The 15,454-nt window shown below is 37.9% G+C and overlaps 1 protein-coding gene across 7 annotated transcripts in view; it reads left to right on the top strand.

Moving 5' to 3' along the window:
• The window catches only part of LOC124876835 (connector enhancer of kinase suppressor of ras 2-like), a 46,256-nt gene that overhangs the window by 8,307 nt on the left and 22,495 nt on the right, over positions 1–15,454 (top strand). For 5 of the 7 annotated variants that reach the window (XM_047379847.1, XM_047379849.1, XM_047379844.1 and 2 more), the window contains 7 exons: positions 102–265; positions 3,752–3,954; positions 5,958–6,063; positions 8,103–8,144; positions 8,246–8,365; positions 13,409–13,468; positions 13,933–14,001. In XM_047379847.1, coding sequence (XP_047235803.1) covers positions 102–265; positions 3,752–3,954; positions 5,958–6,063; positions 8,103–8,144; positions 8,246–8,365; positions 13,409–13,468; positions 13,933–14,001 — 764 coding nt within the window. The remainder of the gene's footprint in view (positions 1–101; positions 266–3,751; positions 3,955–5,957; positions 6,064–8,102; positions 8,145–8,245; positions 8,366–13,408; positions 13,469–13,932; positions 14,002–15,454) is intronic. The other 2 variants (XM_047379846.1, XM_047379850.1) reach the window with 1 other exon arrangement.

Here is a 15,454-nt window from a genome sequence, read left to right on the forward strand (position 1 = left end):
GTATGGAAGGCAACGTGGAACCCAGTTAGCATGTAGAAAGTAAAAACAGATTTTGCAAGAATTTAGAGGAAATCAGACCTAAGTGTGTTGTGCTATCTCAGGCCTGGACGACTGCCTGCAGCAGTACATCAAGACTTTCGAGAAGGAAAAAGTAGGGGGAGACCAGCTGCTACGCATCACCCACCAAGAACTGGAAGATTTGGGAGTGTCCAGGATTGGCCACCAGGAGCTCATACTGGAAGCTGTGGACTTGCTCTGTGCACTGGTGAGTACAAGGCTTCCCTCCCATCTACCCACTACTTCCTACTGTTACCTTTGAGTCACAGAATGATTTGCAAATGAATAATGTGTGTCTCTTTAGTTTATAAGACTTAATACAATGTGAGGTGATAGAGAAATAAGAAAAAAAGCTTATTTGCTGAAACATTTACAGAGAAAATGCAGTGTCCTTTGGTGTCCACAAATCTGGCCAGTGTCAATAAGAAGCCATAGTTGGCACAAAATGTCCCACTTTCTGTTTGCAACTCATGTATAGAGAACACAGCAAACCTGGGAAGAAGCTTGGCCTACCTGCAAAATGCTGTGTTGGGTGGAAAACACTGCACATCACCCTGAACATAACATCATCATGCTGCATCATGCTGTGGACAAGCAGAAGGAATAGGCAAGGTAGTCAGAGTTGACACAAAAAAGGGTGAATCCTGGAGGAAAATCTTTTAAAAACTGCAAATGATTTGTTACTGACACAGAGTTTCACTTTCCAGCAGGAGAATGACTCAAAACCTACAGGCAGAACTACAATGCAATGGTCAAGCACGAAGTATATTATTGTCTTAGATCGGCCTAGTCCAAACCTACATCTAATTTTGAATCCGTCAGAATACTAGAAAATGCATGCCAAATACAAATTTTAAAACCCATGTATAATTTTTCTTCCACTTCACCATTATGCACTATTGTGTTTTGGTCACCTATCAGCTAAAGCCCCTTTAAAATTAATTGTAGATTGCAGCTGTAATGTGTCCAACTGAACTAAAAGTTCAAAGGGTATATTTCCTTTTGCGATGAACTGTACTTAAGATGTGACCTGGAATTAATAATAGGCTAACTTTACTTTCAGCCCAACAAGTCTTTTAATCGGTAACAGTGTTGGTCCTTCTAAGAGCTGGTCCATCTTATTTTAAACTGGTCCAAAACGTGTGGCCATTACCATCTAGCTTTGTTGTCTCCACATTCTTTGATGGGCTATCTCATTACACTTTTGTATCCTACAGGCTTGTTTAGTTGGAGGTTGTTGGATGCATCTCCAGTTTTGTGTATCCATCTGTGCACTGACGGTAAACCTATCAATTGCTTGTATTTGAAAATGATTTAATCAACTTAACCAGTTAGATTTGCCACTTTAGGTTTGAAAACGTCATTAATGTGAAAAAGACCGCTTTTCGGTCCAGTTTCAAAATCTCCCATGAGATCTATTACAGTAAAAATCTAAACAAAATGTCTTCTTCAGACAAGCAGACAAATCTGTCAGCTGTCATTAGTGCTGAAACACATTACTGGCTCATTTTGAAGTAGTTTCTCCACTTACTGTCAGAGATACAGACGTTTGCTTTGTGTCAGCATGAAACACTGCTTGTCTACTTATTTGACAAATTAGCGGCTGTGGTGTTAGAATACTTATGTCCTTTGTTACTTTTTGAATGATACTGGTGGGATTACATCAGTCTTAGAAATAAAATCATAAAATTTAGTTTTGTGCTCAGGAGAGGAGCAACAACATTAAGAGTGGCTTGGAGTTCAACAGACGGATCATAAATAGGACATTTTGTGCTGTAAAACCAGCTTGTTGACAGCTACAGTTTCTGTCAGATGTTAACATACAGCACACACATCATTGGCATGAGTGTGAAATTAGTTTGGTTTCGGGTGGAATGATTATACAACAGACACCGTCAGTGAATCTCAAAAACAAGAACTGGCTGAAATAGTTTGAGTTTATCGGCAATTTTTTCAAAAACAGTGTAAATTATGTGCATGCACCCCTGAGTGATATTTGGATAAATATTACATAACCAAGTTGCAGAGAAACCACACACTTTTTTCAGCCATCAACAAGCTTAGGCTGAGTATATGACCTCATTAAAACTGGTTGGTTTCCAGGCATGGTTCCGGCTTTTGAGCGAAGTCAAATGATTTTCAAGGGCTGAGGCTTGGGCTTCAGGGAGGCCGTTCAACGAACTGTCCAAAACCAATTCTGATATATATATTTTTTGCGTTTTCATCTAGTGGTGTCCAGGTTTCAACCATCTAGCTTTTGATTTGAGGTTGGAAAATTTGTAGGTAGACCTCCAGATATCCACTCTGTACAATGCACTAACCCCTGTGCAGCAAGACAGCCCCTCAGCAGGATGTCATCTCCACGGTTCTTCACATTTGATACAACGTTCTTAGGTTTGAAAGCCTTACCTTGATTATTTCAAACTGATTTCCTGTCATTGTGATAAAAATATAGCTCAGTCTGTCTCATCTGACCATCGAACTTTTCACTACAAGGCTTTGGGCTTTAAGGTGTGGTTTCTTGGTCTGTACCCTCTTAGTCCATGGTGATTTAAGACTTGCTGCAACATAGACAGTGATGTTACAGCAATTTTAAGTTAATGATGAGCTTTGTTTGTTCTGGAACATCCTAACCAGTTTCCTTTCAACTGAGGGAGCCAGGTCAGATGAAACTCGGACTGTGGGTGTTCCAACAGGACAATGATCCCAAACACACATCTATTTTGGATGGATAAAACAGGCTAACATTAAGCTTCTGGAGTGGCCTTGATCTCAACCCTATCGAAGATTTTTTGGACCATGTTAAAATAGCAAGAGCTGGGCCAGTTAAATCGATTTCAATGAGTTTCACCAATGACAGGTAGAGCCTATCTGTCAGGAGGAATGGGCCAAAATTCCTGCAAACCATGGCGAAAAGCCTGAAGGGGGATACCCAAGACGTTTTACCCAGCTTATACATTTTATAGTGTAATTCTACCAAATTGTAAGTAAATGCATGTTAATTTCTCAATTTGAAGAATGTTTTTTTTTTTAAAAGTCCCTCTAATTATTATTATTTACAGGAAATAGGAAACGTTTTGTCTAATTTAATATCAAACAGTGAGGAAGAGTGTATGTAACTGTCTGTTTTCAAATGTATGTGTTCGTAATTTTGCATTTTTAAAGTACTAAGACATAACACTAAATAATTTCAGATGATATAGGAATAATGAATTTGACTGGTGGGTAGAAAAGAGAAATGCGCCTTGGTGTGTGTTAATCTCACACATTAATGGAAAACGTAGATGCAGATTTAGTGGACCGAGGTCATAGATGCTATCAGAATCTGAACTTCTCTCATCTTTCATCCCTACCAGACTGGTGGGGGTGCTCCAAAGCTTCTTACATAACAGAGATTTAGTTTTAAGTCTGTCAGGCTCTCCTGTATTAAATATGATTAGCAGCCCTCTTGCTATGCTCTCTCCTCGTAAGAAACCCTAACGGGAGAGATTCCACAGGCCTGCATGTGGAGTTTACACAAAAAAACAAGTGTTCAGCTATGTATAGACATTTAAAGTGACATTTGGCTTCTAATGTTTTCTCGTTTCTGCAACTTTACTCTTGGGGACCCACTCTGCCCGTGCTTTTCATAGTCATGTCAGAGCGACAATAAGTTGAAGTCAAACATAGAGATTTTTACATCTCTCCTCTCTAGAATTACGGTCTGGAGACTGAGAATCTGAAGACGCTTTCTCACAAGCTCAGCGCATCTGCAAAAAACCTGCAAAATTTCATCACGGGCCGGCGACGCAGCGGCCATTACGATGGCCGAGCCACTCGCAAGCTGCCCAACGACTTCCTCACTTCTGTGGTGGACCTCATCGCTGCTGCCAAGAGTCTGCTTGCATGGCTAGACAGGTGAGATTTGCAAAATGATGGTCCTGGATAAAGTTATCTGTCCATCCAACCTTTCTAAAACGTAATTTTTGTATTGATGTGTTGAAAATAGCATGCTTACAATTAAATATAAAAGACAGGCTTCAGAGAGCAAAAATGTAGTCAGTTTTTTTTTTTTTACTTACCGATTCACCTAAAATTATTCAACCCCAATTGCAAATTACATTTATTGGCAAAATATACAAACTAGCAGCTGTTTGCTTTAAATACATTTGTCAATAACTAATTTAAATAGTTTAACTCCATTGAGTAATTTAATTCAATCAAGTATTTTCTCCAGATGGAACACAAACCAACCTTTTTAATGACTTCAGCGGTCTCTACATTATTTAACCCCTTCCTGACAAACATCCATAGCACGTCAGAGCATCCTTTGCTTTTATGACCTGCTGTATACACGATTCATAGTCAGGCACTAGCTTTTTTTGTTGCACTAGTGGCTTTTTTTTCAAAGTGGACAGTCTTGAAAAAGGATGGAGAGATGGCTAAGACATGCTGGAAAGGTCTCACGAGATCGCGACTCTAACCTGGGGCATCGAGGACTGAGGCCTCCTTACATGGATCGCATGCTCTACCACTACGCTATGCGCTGAGCCCCCAGACACCAGCTTTTGGCATCGTTCCTGAGGAATCTTAGCCCACCTGTCATGGGGAAAGGCCCTCAGTTCTTTAATATTATTGGGTTTGTAAGCTGCAACCTCCTTTTTCCAATTCCCACCTGACATTTTCAAGAGTTCAGTTCATATGACTTGAAGATCTTCTAGGACTTCTTCTGAAACCAACCCTTCATGGACATTAAGATAGGCTTTGGATCGTTGGAAGGCCTGGTGACGCCCAAGCTTCAGATTCCTCACAGACAGCATATTTTCTCCAAGGTTTCCTGATTCTTGATTGAATCCATCTTGACCTCCACAAGCTGCAGGTATCCAGAGGCAGAAAAAGCAAAGCAACCCCAGGGTATCACTGAGCTACCACCATGCTTCACTGTAGGCATGTTGTTCTTTTCAGCAGTTGCTTCATTCTTCCTCCTCCAAATATACTGCTGATCTATGAGCCCAAAACGTTCCAGCTTTGATTCAATGGGCAACACAACAGAACACCAAAGCATCTTTGGCTTATTTATATAGTTCTGGGCAAATTGTAGCAGACTTTTTTTTTTCTTCTTTTGGGTAAGTATCGGTGTTCGTCTTGGGGTTATGCGTACAATTTGTGCCTTACTGTGAAAACTGAAACCTCAGTGGCTGCAACCATCAAGGCTGCAGGTCTGTTGCCGTCAGTTTTGGATTTTTGATCACCTTTGTCTATAGGAATCTGATTTTGAATTTGAGGAAAAACATTGCAATTTTAGCTTTATTTTGTCTCAAATTCCAGAACAATTTTGAAATCTATTTGGAGTGGGGGTTGAAAATGTTTTGTGAGTTATTTTTTGACAGAACAGACAAGTCATATTTTTCTATCCTGTCCATGACATATCAGCTAACAGGGAGGTCTTACATAAGTCGATTCTGCAGACAGGTTGACACAAAAAAAGTCTATTTTTATGTGACTTTATGCCTTGTTTCTCTGAGTGCGTGTCTTTTTGTGTGTGTTTGTCTTTATGTGTCTGATGAAATTAAACAACAAAGCCGACAACATTGAACAGAAATAAAGAGTTCTAGTGTGTGCTTCTGCTGTAAACCAGACACATAATTTGTAGCTTTTATCCTGTCGAAACTGATTCTGAATGAGGTTTCCAATCTTTGTTTGCACATGTATAGTTGTGGTTAAAATTAGACAGAACTGCTTTGGTCGAAATTTTAACAAGCAAAAGATGTTTTACATATTTGCTCATATTGTGCATATTTGTTAATAGAGAAGACATTGTTTCTCCCACAGTTGCGCACTCCATTGAGTCTTTGAAATGTCTCCACCATATTAGCAGTGATTCAATTTGTGATAAAGAACAGTCTAATGGTTCATTTCAGGTGCTCTTTCTTTTTCAGGTCACCTTTTGCTGCAGTGGCGGATTACTCTGTGACCAGAAACAATGTGATCCAGCTGTGTCTCGAGCTCACTACAATCGTGCAGCAGGTAAATAAACTGTACAACATCACATCATGATGTTCAACCCATGCCCTCGGCGTGTCTTGACCCACATATGATTCTTTGAGCGACACGAAACTGTAAGGCCTATACTGCCATTTTATGTTTTTAATTATTTATTATGTACAATGTAGTAAGTTCAAAAAAATCATGCTATCTTTTTGAAAATTTGCTTTAAAACATTTAAATCTCAGTTAGAAATAAAGGAAAGAAAACAAAGGATTCAAGGATTGAGTTCCATATTTATTGTCAAAGACTCTCAGACTTATTCAGGTACTGATAATGTAGGAATATGCACTTTAAGAAATTATGTAATAAAAGCATGATTAAACAGTCATCTGATCATTTAAATGTTTTGTCTTATATGGCAATAACTGTGTTACAGTGCCTTGCAACATTATTCATACCGCTTGAAATGTTTCCTTTTTTTTTTTTTGTTTATTCAACATTTGTGAATAAACCCATTCAAATTAGTACATAGTACTACAGTGGATACATGTTTTTTTCAAAGTTTTATACAAAAAAATCAGAAAGAGTGGCATTCATTTGTGTTCACCCCTCTTTATTGCAAATGAAATACAGAGTAATCAAATGCCTCCAGAGGTCACCTAATTAGTAAACAAAGTCCATCCGTGATTACTTTAAATCTAGTTGTTCTGTGAAGGCTTAAGAGTTTTTTTAGCTGACATTAGTGAACAAACAGCAGACTAAGGAAAACAGCAGAGAGGTCAGGGATAAAGTTGTGGAGAAATTTAAAGCAGGGTTAGGTGATTAAACAATATCCAACGCTTTAAACATCTCCCAGAGTACTGATCAATCTACAACTAGAAAAACTAAGTATTAAGATGCAACTGGAAACATACCAGAGCATGTCCGACTCCTAAACTTTCTGGCCGGACCGGGACAACAAGAGAAGCAGCCGAGAGGCCCATAGCAACCTTGGAGGAGCTGCAGAGTTCCAAAGGTCAGAGCTATGCTGCACATCACCCTGAACATACCGTCCCTACAGTAAAATGATGATGGTGGCAGCATTATTCTGTGCAGATAAGTTCCTTAGTGTGGTCAGGGAAGGTGGTTAGAGTTGACAGATGTAGATACATGCACTGACACTGAGGTGGAGGTTCAGTCAGACAACGACCTTCCAGTCAGACAACGACCCTAAGCCTATGGACAGAGTTGCAATAGAAGGGTTTAGATCACAGCTTACTTATTTGTAGACTGCCCCAAACATTTGTGGCAAGGCTTTCAAATTGCTGTTTATAGATGCACCCCACTCAATCAGTCTGAGCTTGAGTTGTTTTGCAAAAAGAATGATCAAAGCTAGTAGAGACGTATTCCAAAAGGACTCACAGATGTAATTGCAGCAAAAGATAGTGGTACAATGCACAATGCATATCACACTTTTCCCATTTTTCCCTGTTGGAAATTCTTCAACACTTTTTGCTTCCACTTTATTCATTACTTTGTGTTGATGTAACAGATAAATCTCAATAAGACACATGAAAGTTGATAGCTGTAATGTGATAATATGTGAAAAAGTTTACAGCGTATGAATACTTTGAAAAGCACTATATTCGATTCTTTCTGGCGCTGCATTTCCTTCTGCTTGTGGATGGTGAACAATAACAGTCACTCGCCTCTGCCCAGTAAATAATGAGGGAAGTGATAGTTAATGGCCTTTAGCTTGGTCTCTGTGGAGGATAATGTTTATCTGGAGAAAATTTAAAGTGATAGAACAAATTGAAAAGGGGCAGGGGGGGTAGTTAAAGAGGCCAAATTAGATGGAGCTGAAGACTGAGTGAGAGGAAAGCTAGCAGAGAGCAAGAGAGAGTCCTGCCTCCGCATTGGTGACTCATTTGTTTGGTGTTTGTGCATGCCTGTGTGGGAGGGTTGGTTGGGGAGGGGGTTTATGATGTAGGTGCCAAGCTGCTCCATTTCTTCTTATATCCACCTACAACAGAAAGGCCAATAACTCCATTTTAGTCTAATTCTCTCGAGGTAACCGTTTTTTTCTAAATATTCTCCAGGACTGTTCTGTGTATGAAACTGAAAACAAGATCCTGCATGTGGTGAGTTTCTAACTTTATCCCACTGGACTGAACATGAAGTCATCTTAAGTGGGTGTGTGCAGCTTTTAAGAACGTGCTTATCCGCTATCTGTTGTCCTCAGTGTAAAACTTTGTCTGAAGTGTGCGACCAGATTATCTCTCTGTCCTCGGACCCCATGGTGTCTCAGTCCGCACACTTGGAGGTGGTGCAGCTCGCCAACATAAAGTCCACCGAAGGCTTGGTAAGACTCACTCTCAGCTACATTCCCACTGTAAAATGCTTTTGCATTTATTAGAATCCCTGGTATCAGTGAAAAATCTTAAAATAAATAAATGTTTTAACGCAGTTGCATTTTCTCACACTGAAAGCTTTAGGAAAATACACCTGTGGCTCAATTATTGGTACAGCTAACAACCCCTTTAAAATAAATTTGGTCCGAGTTTTTAGGAATTTCTAACTAGTAATCTATGACCTTTAGTTTCCCTGGGGCACAAGATGACATGACACATAGGTCCATTTCTTTTAGGCATTGGCCTGTGGGCTAAATGAAGACCCATATTTATCTTACCACAACACATTGAGCAGGATTGTAAGGGAGACAAAAAATATGCAAAGCTTACTGTTAAACAACAGCAGCAAAGAGTGGCACCCTGGAGTCACTAAGTCTCTATAACAACCCTTAGGCAGCAACTAGCTGCCAGCGGGTTTTCTGGGAGTGATGCCAGAAAAACATCTTTTCTGTCCTACTATTACAAATGTAAATATGTGGAGTTTGCTTAATAGAGCTGTGTGCTTTGATAAAACCGGATTCAGATTGATCTTTTCTGTAACACTTTAGGCAAATTTTGCATGAAAAAATGTTTAAATTTGTCAAAAAGCACTGATACTTAAAAATGGTTGAAGTTCAGTGATGCCTCTGGCCTGTTTTTCTTCCAAAGCCTCTTGTAAGACCTTGTTAGAGTGTATTGTATCATAAACTCTTTTAGATACCAGGATCCTTTAATAAAGATTTGTTGGCTTTTTCTAGAAAATGTAAAACGGTTCATCACTGCCTCTTTCAAAAGGGTAACAATGCAAAAAAAGGCCAAATCAACACAGAAATAGTTCACTGTCCACAAAATCAGCCTTCTTCCATGTCCTTCTCAGTCCCCAGACTTAAATCCTATAGAAACCATTGAAGGGTGAGCTGAAGACAAAAGTGGATAAGAGAGGATCAAGGACTCTGGATCATCTACAAGGAGTATTCAAAGAGTCAACAATCCTACTCTCTTTATGCTCAGTGCTTGAAAAATGTTGCAGAAGCAGACTAACAGCTGTCGTACTGGTAAAAAAGGATTTTTGCTAAGTATTGACAGCAATCGTACAGCTAGGATTTGTTCCTCCACTGGTTAAATGAACTCTAATTAAATGTAACATTTCCTACTTTTGTTTTAGTGTGAGATTATGGTACTCCAAAAAAGTATGAATTTATCTTAAGTATTTATTTATCTTAACATATTTATCAAATAAATCCTGTTAATCAATTCTTCACTTTAGCAAAATCAAAATCCTGATTTAATAAATATGTTTGTACTGAAGAAAAAACTAAACAAAATCTCATTGAATGCATGGTAACAATCAGTAGGTTATAAAAAATATAATAGCAGCTGGTAGTGGTTTAAGTAGCTGCTAATTAATAGCACCCTTAGGAGGTTTTTGTGTCCAGATTGATGTAAAGATTTCAATATAAACCAAAGGCTAAAATTATGGTATTATGTCACTTGTAGCTGCCATACAATCGAATAAATAAGTGCTTTTGAAACGTTTTCATGTTTTGAGATCAGTGCAAGAGCATTTTTAACATCGTGTGTAAAATACTCTCAGAAAACTACAGAGAAAGGTTTTTGAACCACCCTTCTAGGGGCTAGTAATCATCTTCAGTGCTGTCATGTTCAATATAGAAAGGATCCAGATCTCAGGTCTGTCCACTCTACCCCAATTACTGATTCGTCTGGCTTCAGGTTTTTTATTCGAATAAACAGCGAGCACCACAGAAGGACTAACAATCAGCTGGTCAGCAGACTAATGCTACTGTCAAGCTGCGTTCAAGTGAATACATTTGTTTTTAATGATTAGTTAGGGAGTATTGAATCGTCTCCCTCACTAAAATGGGTTGGGGGCTGCACTTCCAAACACAAGGCATGCAGGGAGGCAATAAGGTTTGATTTCATCTTTGATTATACCCTTGCAGCAAGTTAATAGACAAACACTGCTTAGTTTTTTGCTATTTACCTTTTTGCAGAGGTGCAGCTTGCAGGCTGGACTAACAGCCTTAAAAGTCTGTAAATATGAAGGTTATAGAAAATAAATTGCATAGCTGAGAAACTGAACTGATAAAAAATCAAGGTTAACACCTTGAGCTCTGAGTCTATGAATTTGTTCATCCAGTCACTGCTGAGCAGACAGTCACATCGCAAATCACGCAGGAATTTGTAATAATATATGCCAAGTTTTTCACCGTGCATCTGCTCAAAATGTCATCCCTTCATTATAGATTGTATTAAACATGAATATGGACTTAGCATTAAAGGGTACTTTAGTATTAATGTTAGGTTTTTATTTTTGACCTGCAGTAAATAACTCTCTCTGTGTCTTATTTTAGTATACAGATTAGTTGTTAATCGCTTTTCAGACATGAAGACAGAAGCGAACTCATATCATCTTTAAACAGCTCCAGTCTGAAAAACATCATAGTAGTTTATTTTAACGCAAGCCTTGCATTGGTTGCTTATTTAAAAACAAGTCTATAATTTTGAATAACAAATATAGGTAGGAGGGGCGCTGGTGGCTCACTTGGTAAATCTCTACAATAAAGGCCAAAATAATCTTGCTGTTTGAAATACATCCCTAGCTTCATTTCGCATTTAAAAAATCATTAGCTTCTGTGTAAATACCCACCCAATGCAAGTGTGACAGCAGTGACAACATTTGTTGAGATAGAAGTTGTTTTACAAGGGCAGGAGTCAGCTATGGTCTTGGCTCTTCTTGGACTAACCATTAGCTTCAACCTCTGGGACCAACTAATCTGGATTTATACTAAATGAAGGCTTCGAGAGAGTTTTCTGCTGTGACTAAGATATAAACTGCCATAAAGTTTTAACAAAACCTCATTAAGATTTCTGAATTATACTTTTAATATGTCAGTCAGTCATTTTCTACTGCTTATTCCATAGTGGGTCGCAGGGGAGCTGGTGCCTATCTCCAGCAGTCTATGGGCAAGAGGCAGGGTACACCCTGGACAGGTCACCAGTCCATCGCAGGGCAACACACAAACAACCATGCACACACTCATTCATACACCTAAGGGCAATTTAGAGTTACCAATTAACCTAACAGGCATGTCTTTAGACTGTGGGAGGAAGCCGGAGTACCCGGTGAGAACCCATGCATGCATGGGGAGAACATGCAAACTCCATGCAGAAAGACCCTAGGCTGGGAATTGAACCCAGGACCTTCTTACTGCAAGGCAACAGTGCTACCAACTGCCCCACCGTGCAGCCCACTTTTAATACGTAAAGATGTTAAATAATTTTTTAGGTTGGTGAAACAGACTCAGGAAAAAACCAAAAAAAAATTAAATAACAAAAAACAGTCTATAGTTATTGCTGGATGATCGTACCTATTAATTATGAATATTATAATAGCATAACTCTTAACTATGTATTTTCTTTTATTCAAATTTAGCATTAGCAGAATATCTTTCAGCATGACTCTTACTCACTGAAGATGTTCCCCAACTGTACAACAGTAAGAGGAAAGTGCAGGTTGAAATATTGAGGTCAGATAAATGCACTGTGCAGTTTTAATGTGTGCCTACTGTCCAGTGTCCAATGAAACTCATTGTAGCGGCTCCAAAACTGAGTTTTGCTCAGCTGATGGGCATGTGAGTAATCTGTTAATATGCAACAAAAAGCCCCAACATGTTGGGCAGCTGCAGCACTTGGCAAACATGTGTGCCTTTATAGTAGATAATTATTTAGCAAAACAGAAAAAAATCCTTGCTTCCACTGTGTAGCCATGAGCACTTTGTTGGACTTTATCTTTGCATTGACCTACACTCAGACACAACCTCCCTGCTCAGGGCCACAATAAAAGCCCTGCCCCCACACAAATGCCGGGACTGGGCATGGAAGTTCTCTCATCCATTCAGTGAACCCTGAATACAACAGTGGGCCAAGTGGCCTAAAAAACAATCTCTTCCACTCATTTTGAAGCCTGGCATGCTGCTTCGGTGCATTTCCATTTTTTTCTTAAGCTCTTTACTTGCCTCTTTTTTTGTGAAAGCTTTGAGTTTCAGCGATTTTGCAAACAAACCGATAGCATTTTTTGCAGAATCATAATCCTTCATGTTTGTTTTTAATCTGCTAGGATGCAGATGAGTGGTACAGAGTGCCAACAGTGCCAAATATAATAAATTAATAATAGAGTTAGTGATTTAAATGGTCATTGTGTGAATGCATTTATCTGAAATCACCTAATTATCTTGATAATTTGTTAAATAGATAAATAAGCAATGTTGACATTTGAAGACATTGTATTAAAAAGTCAAAGAAATTATTTCATCATTGTGATTGTTTGTTGTGATTATTTCATCAATTATTTATCATTGTTCATTTAATATTGTGCAATTATCACTGTGGTTCAGTAAAAGACCCTAACTTCTCAATTGTATGCCGTTTTTGAGAAGGAATTTTCATATTTTGGACATACAATGTTGTGCAAATGGAATACCCATAATACAGTATATGTCTCACAAAAATATTGCATTTTTAATTCACTGCTGAAAAAGGACAAATAAAAATAAAATCCACAGTAAAAATATTTTGTTACATTTTTAAAAATGTTTTGACCCATAATTACTTTCAGCCTGCATTGCAAGACACTGATTAATACAATCAAAACTATTATCAACTGCTTCACATAACAGAAAATATTCAAAGAATGAAATAATGGTTTGTTAAATAAAGATATGTATTAATGCAAACATATTTGTTTTAATGTGGCAGGTACATTTGCTGAGTACACAAATTCTATGTTTTATAGCACTTATGCAGCTGAGTAATTACTAAAATACAAAGTAAAATTTATTGAGTTTTCAAAGCTTTCAGTTAAACTTCAAGCAGATTAATTCAGATTTGCAAGTACAAATTGCTCCATTATTTTGCAGATACCTGTGATGATGTACAATATTTCTAGTTCCTTTGCCTTTAATATGATAATCCACATCACTGTTATATTCCTCTAGGGTATGTACATCAAGTCAACATATGATGGTTTACATGTGATCACCGGGACCACAGAAGGAGTGAGTGCAAGCCTCTTTCACCCCTGTCTGTTTCATCATTGATACACATGTAATGGACGTGCAGACTGAAGTGTGCCTTTTTAACCCTTTCTTCTCTGGAGCTTGTTTATATAATGTCAGATTTGGGGACTGTTGGGAGTGATTTGACTAAAATGTTTGTAGAGTTTGTTTTGCATTGTCTTTGTTGTAACAAATGTAGTAGATCAGTAGTTAAGGCTCATTAACATTAGAATCACAAATTGATTATTATGAGGCTGTTATTTCTTTCCTGATTAGTAGTTCTGACATAGAATAAGCTAAAGGTTTGAGTAAGGTTTCATCATATCTACTTGGCAAAAGTATACATTTCCCAGCTGTTACTCACTAAAAGTGAGGGTTTTAAAAAAATAAATAATTTTAAATAAGTAGTTTGGAGAGCTCCATAAATATCCATACAGTAACAATGATCTCTGTCTCTCCATCAGTCCCTGGCTGATCGCTGTAAGAAGATCCATGCTGGAGATGAAGTCATTCAGGTCAACCATCAGACAGTAGTATGTCCAGTTTAAGTCCTTGCTTGTTTATTTTATTTTCCTCTTCCCTGTCTGAATATACTTATGATTTATTTGCATGTTTATTTCAATCTGCAGTTGCAGACTATTTATGACTTGAAACATAAAGCAATCATAACTGTTGGCTCTGTTTACATTTGCAGTCCTATTAACATCTATAGCTCATTACATCCATAGTGATGAAGTGCTGCTATTGAGTTATATACTGATTATTGTGTCTTTTGTAATTAGGTTTTGAGGGCATGAACGAGTGAACTGGATGGATTTTGTTGCTACATTCCTCATTACAGATTACTTTGCAATACCTAATATACAGCACCTTACATAATCCTTGAACTTTTCAACTCTCTTATACTTTAAAACCACAGATTTCAATGTATTTCATTAGACCTTTATGTGATAACACACATCCCTGCCACCGGTGTTGGGTAGGTTACTTTAAAATTGCTGGTTACTTTTGAAGCTTTTTACTTGGATCTGTCAAAGGTGGGTAGGGCTGCAAATTTAAGTCAGTACTTGATGAGTAGAGATGGGATTTAAGTCTCTTTTAGGGGAACCAGATCTTGTGGATTTGAATTTTTTTTGAGTGATTCAAAAGACCAGCCCATTTAAATGAATTATTTATTAAGTAGCCAGCATAGGGTAACTGATTTAATTAAGGAAATAATTACTAGGAAGATTCAAATTATTTGTTGATCTAGACTTGAATTTATCACAGAGCTTTGGATAAACAGAGTAATTAAATTCATTTTAATTTGATGTTGTTTTGACTTTATATCCACCACATAAAATTAAAATTAATAAAAGTGTCACTATCATGATCATGATTGCAGCATTATAATCCAGCATGATTCAGACAAACAAAATACATGTCTGGCATGGTGACGCTGTCAGGGTTTAATCACACATGTGAATGTTCAGGCGTTTGCAGCCAGGTCGACTCACCAAATCAGGTCATCACAGGTATTCTCTGGCCTTGGCTTTTAATGTCAACTTGGCTCACATCAACACACTATCAGTTCACCTACACTCAACCGAATGCACTATGTAGCTGCATAGCATTCTGCGATGCATTCACTTGCACCTGGAAATCTGACATTTACCCCAGTAAGCGTTGATCTTGACAGCAAAAAAAAAAAGTGTAAACAAATGTAAAAATAAATGGTAAGGAACAAATATTAGTTGTAAAACAAATGTAATCAGAATCAGCTTTATGTGTCATGTTTGTGCGCACAAACAAGGAATTTGACTTCAGCTTCATGTGTTCACAGCTTCATGTGTTCACAGCATACAGACATTAAGTATACACATGGAAACTTTAGAATAAATTAAATAGAAGATAAAAGTAACTGTAATTTAATAACATATTTTCCATGGTAGTGTTTGGTATGTATTTGTATTCAGCCTCTGTTTCCTTAATAAAATCCCATGCAAC

This window comes from Girardinichthys multiradiatus, chromosome 11 (assembly GCF_021462225.1).
Source record: "Girardinichthys multiradiatus isolate DD_20200921_A chromosome 11, DD_fGirMul_XY1, whole genome shotgun sequence".
Lineage (NCBI taxonomy): Eukaryota > Metazoa > Chordata > Actinopteri > Cyprinodontiformes > Goodeidae > Girardinichthys > Girardinichthys multiradiatus.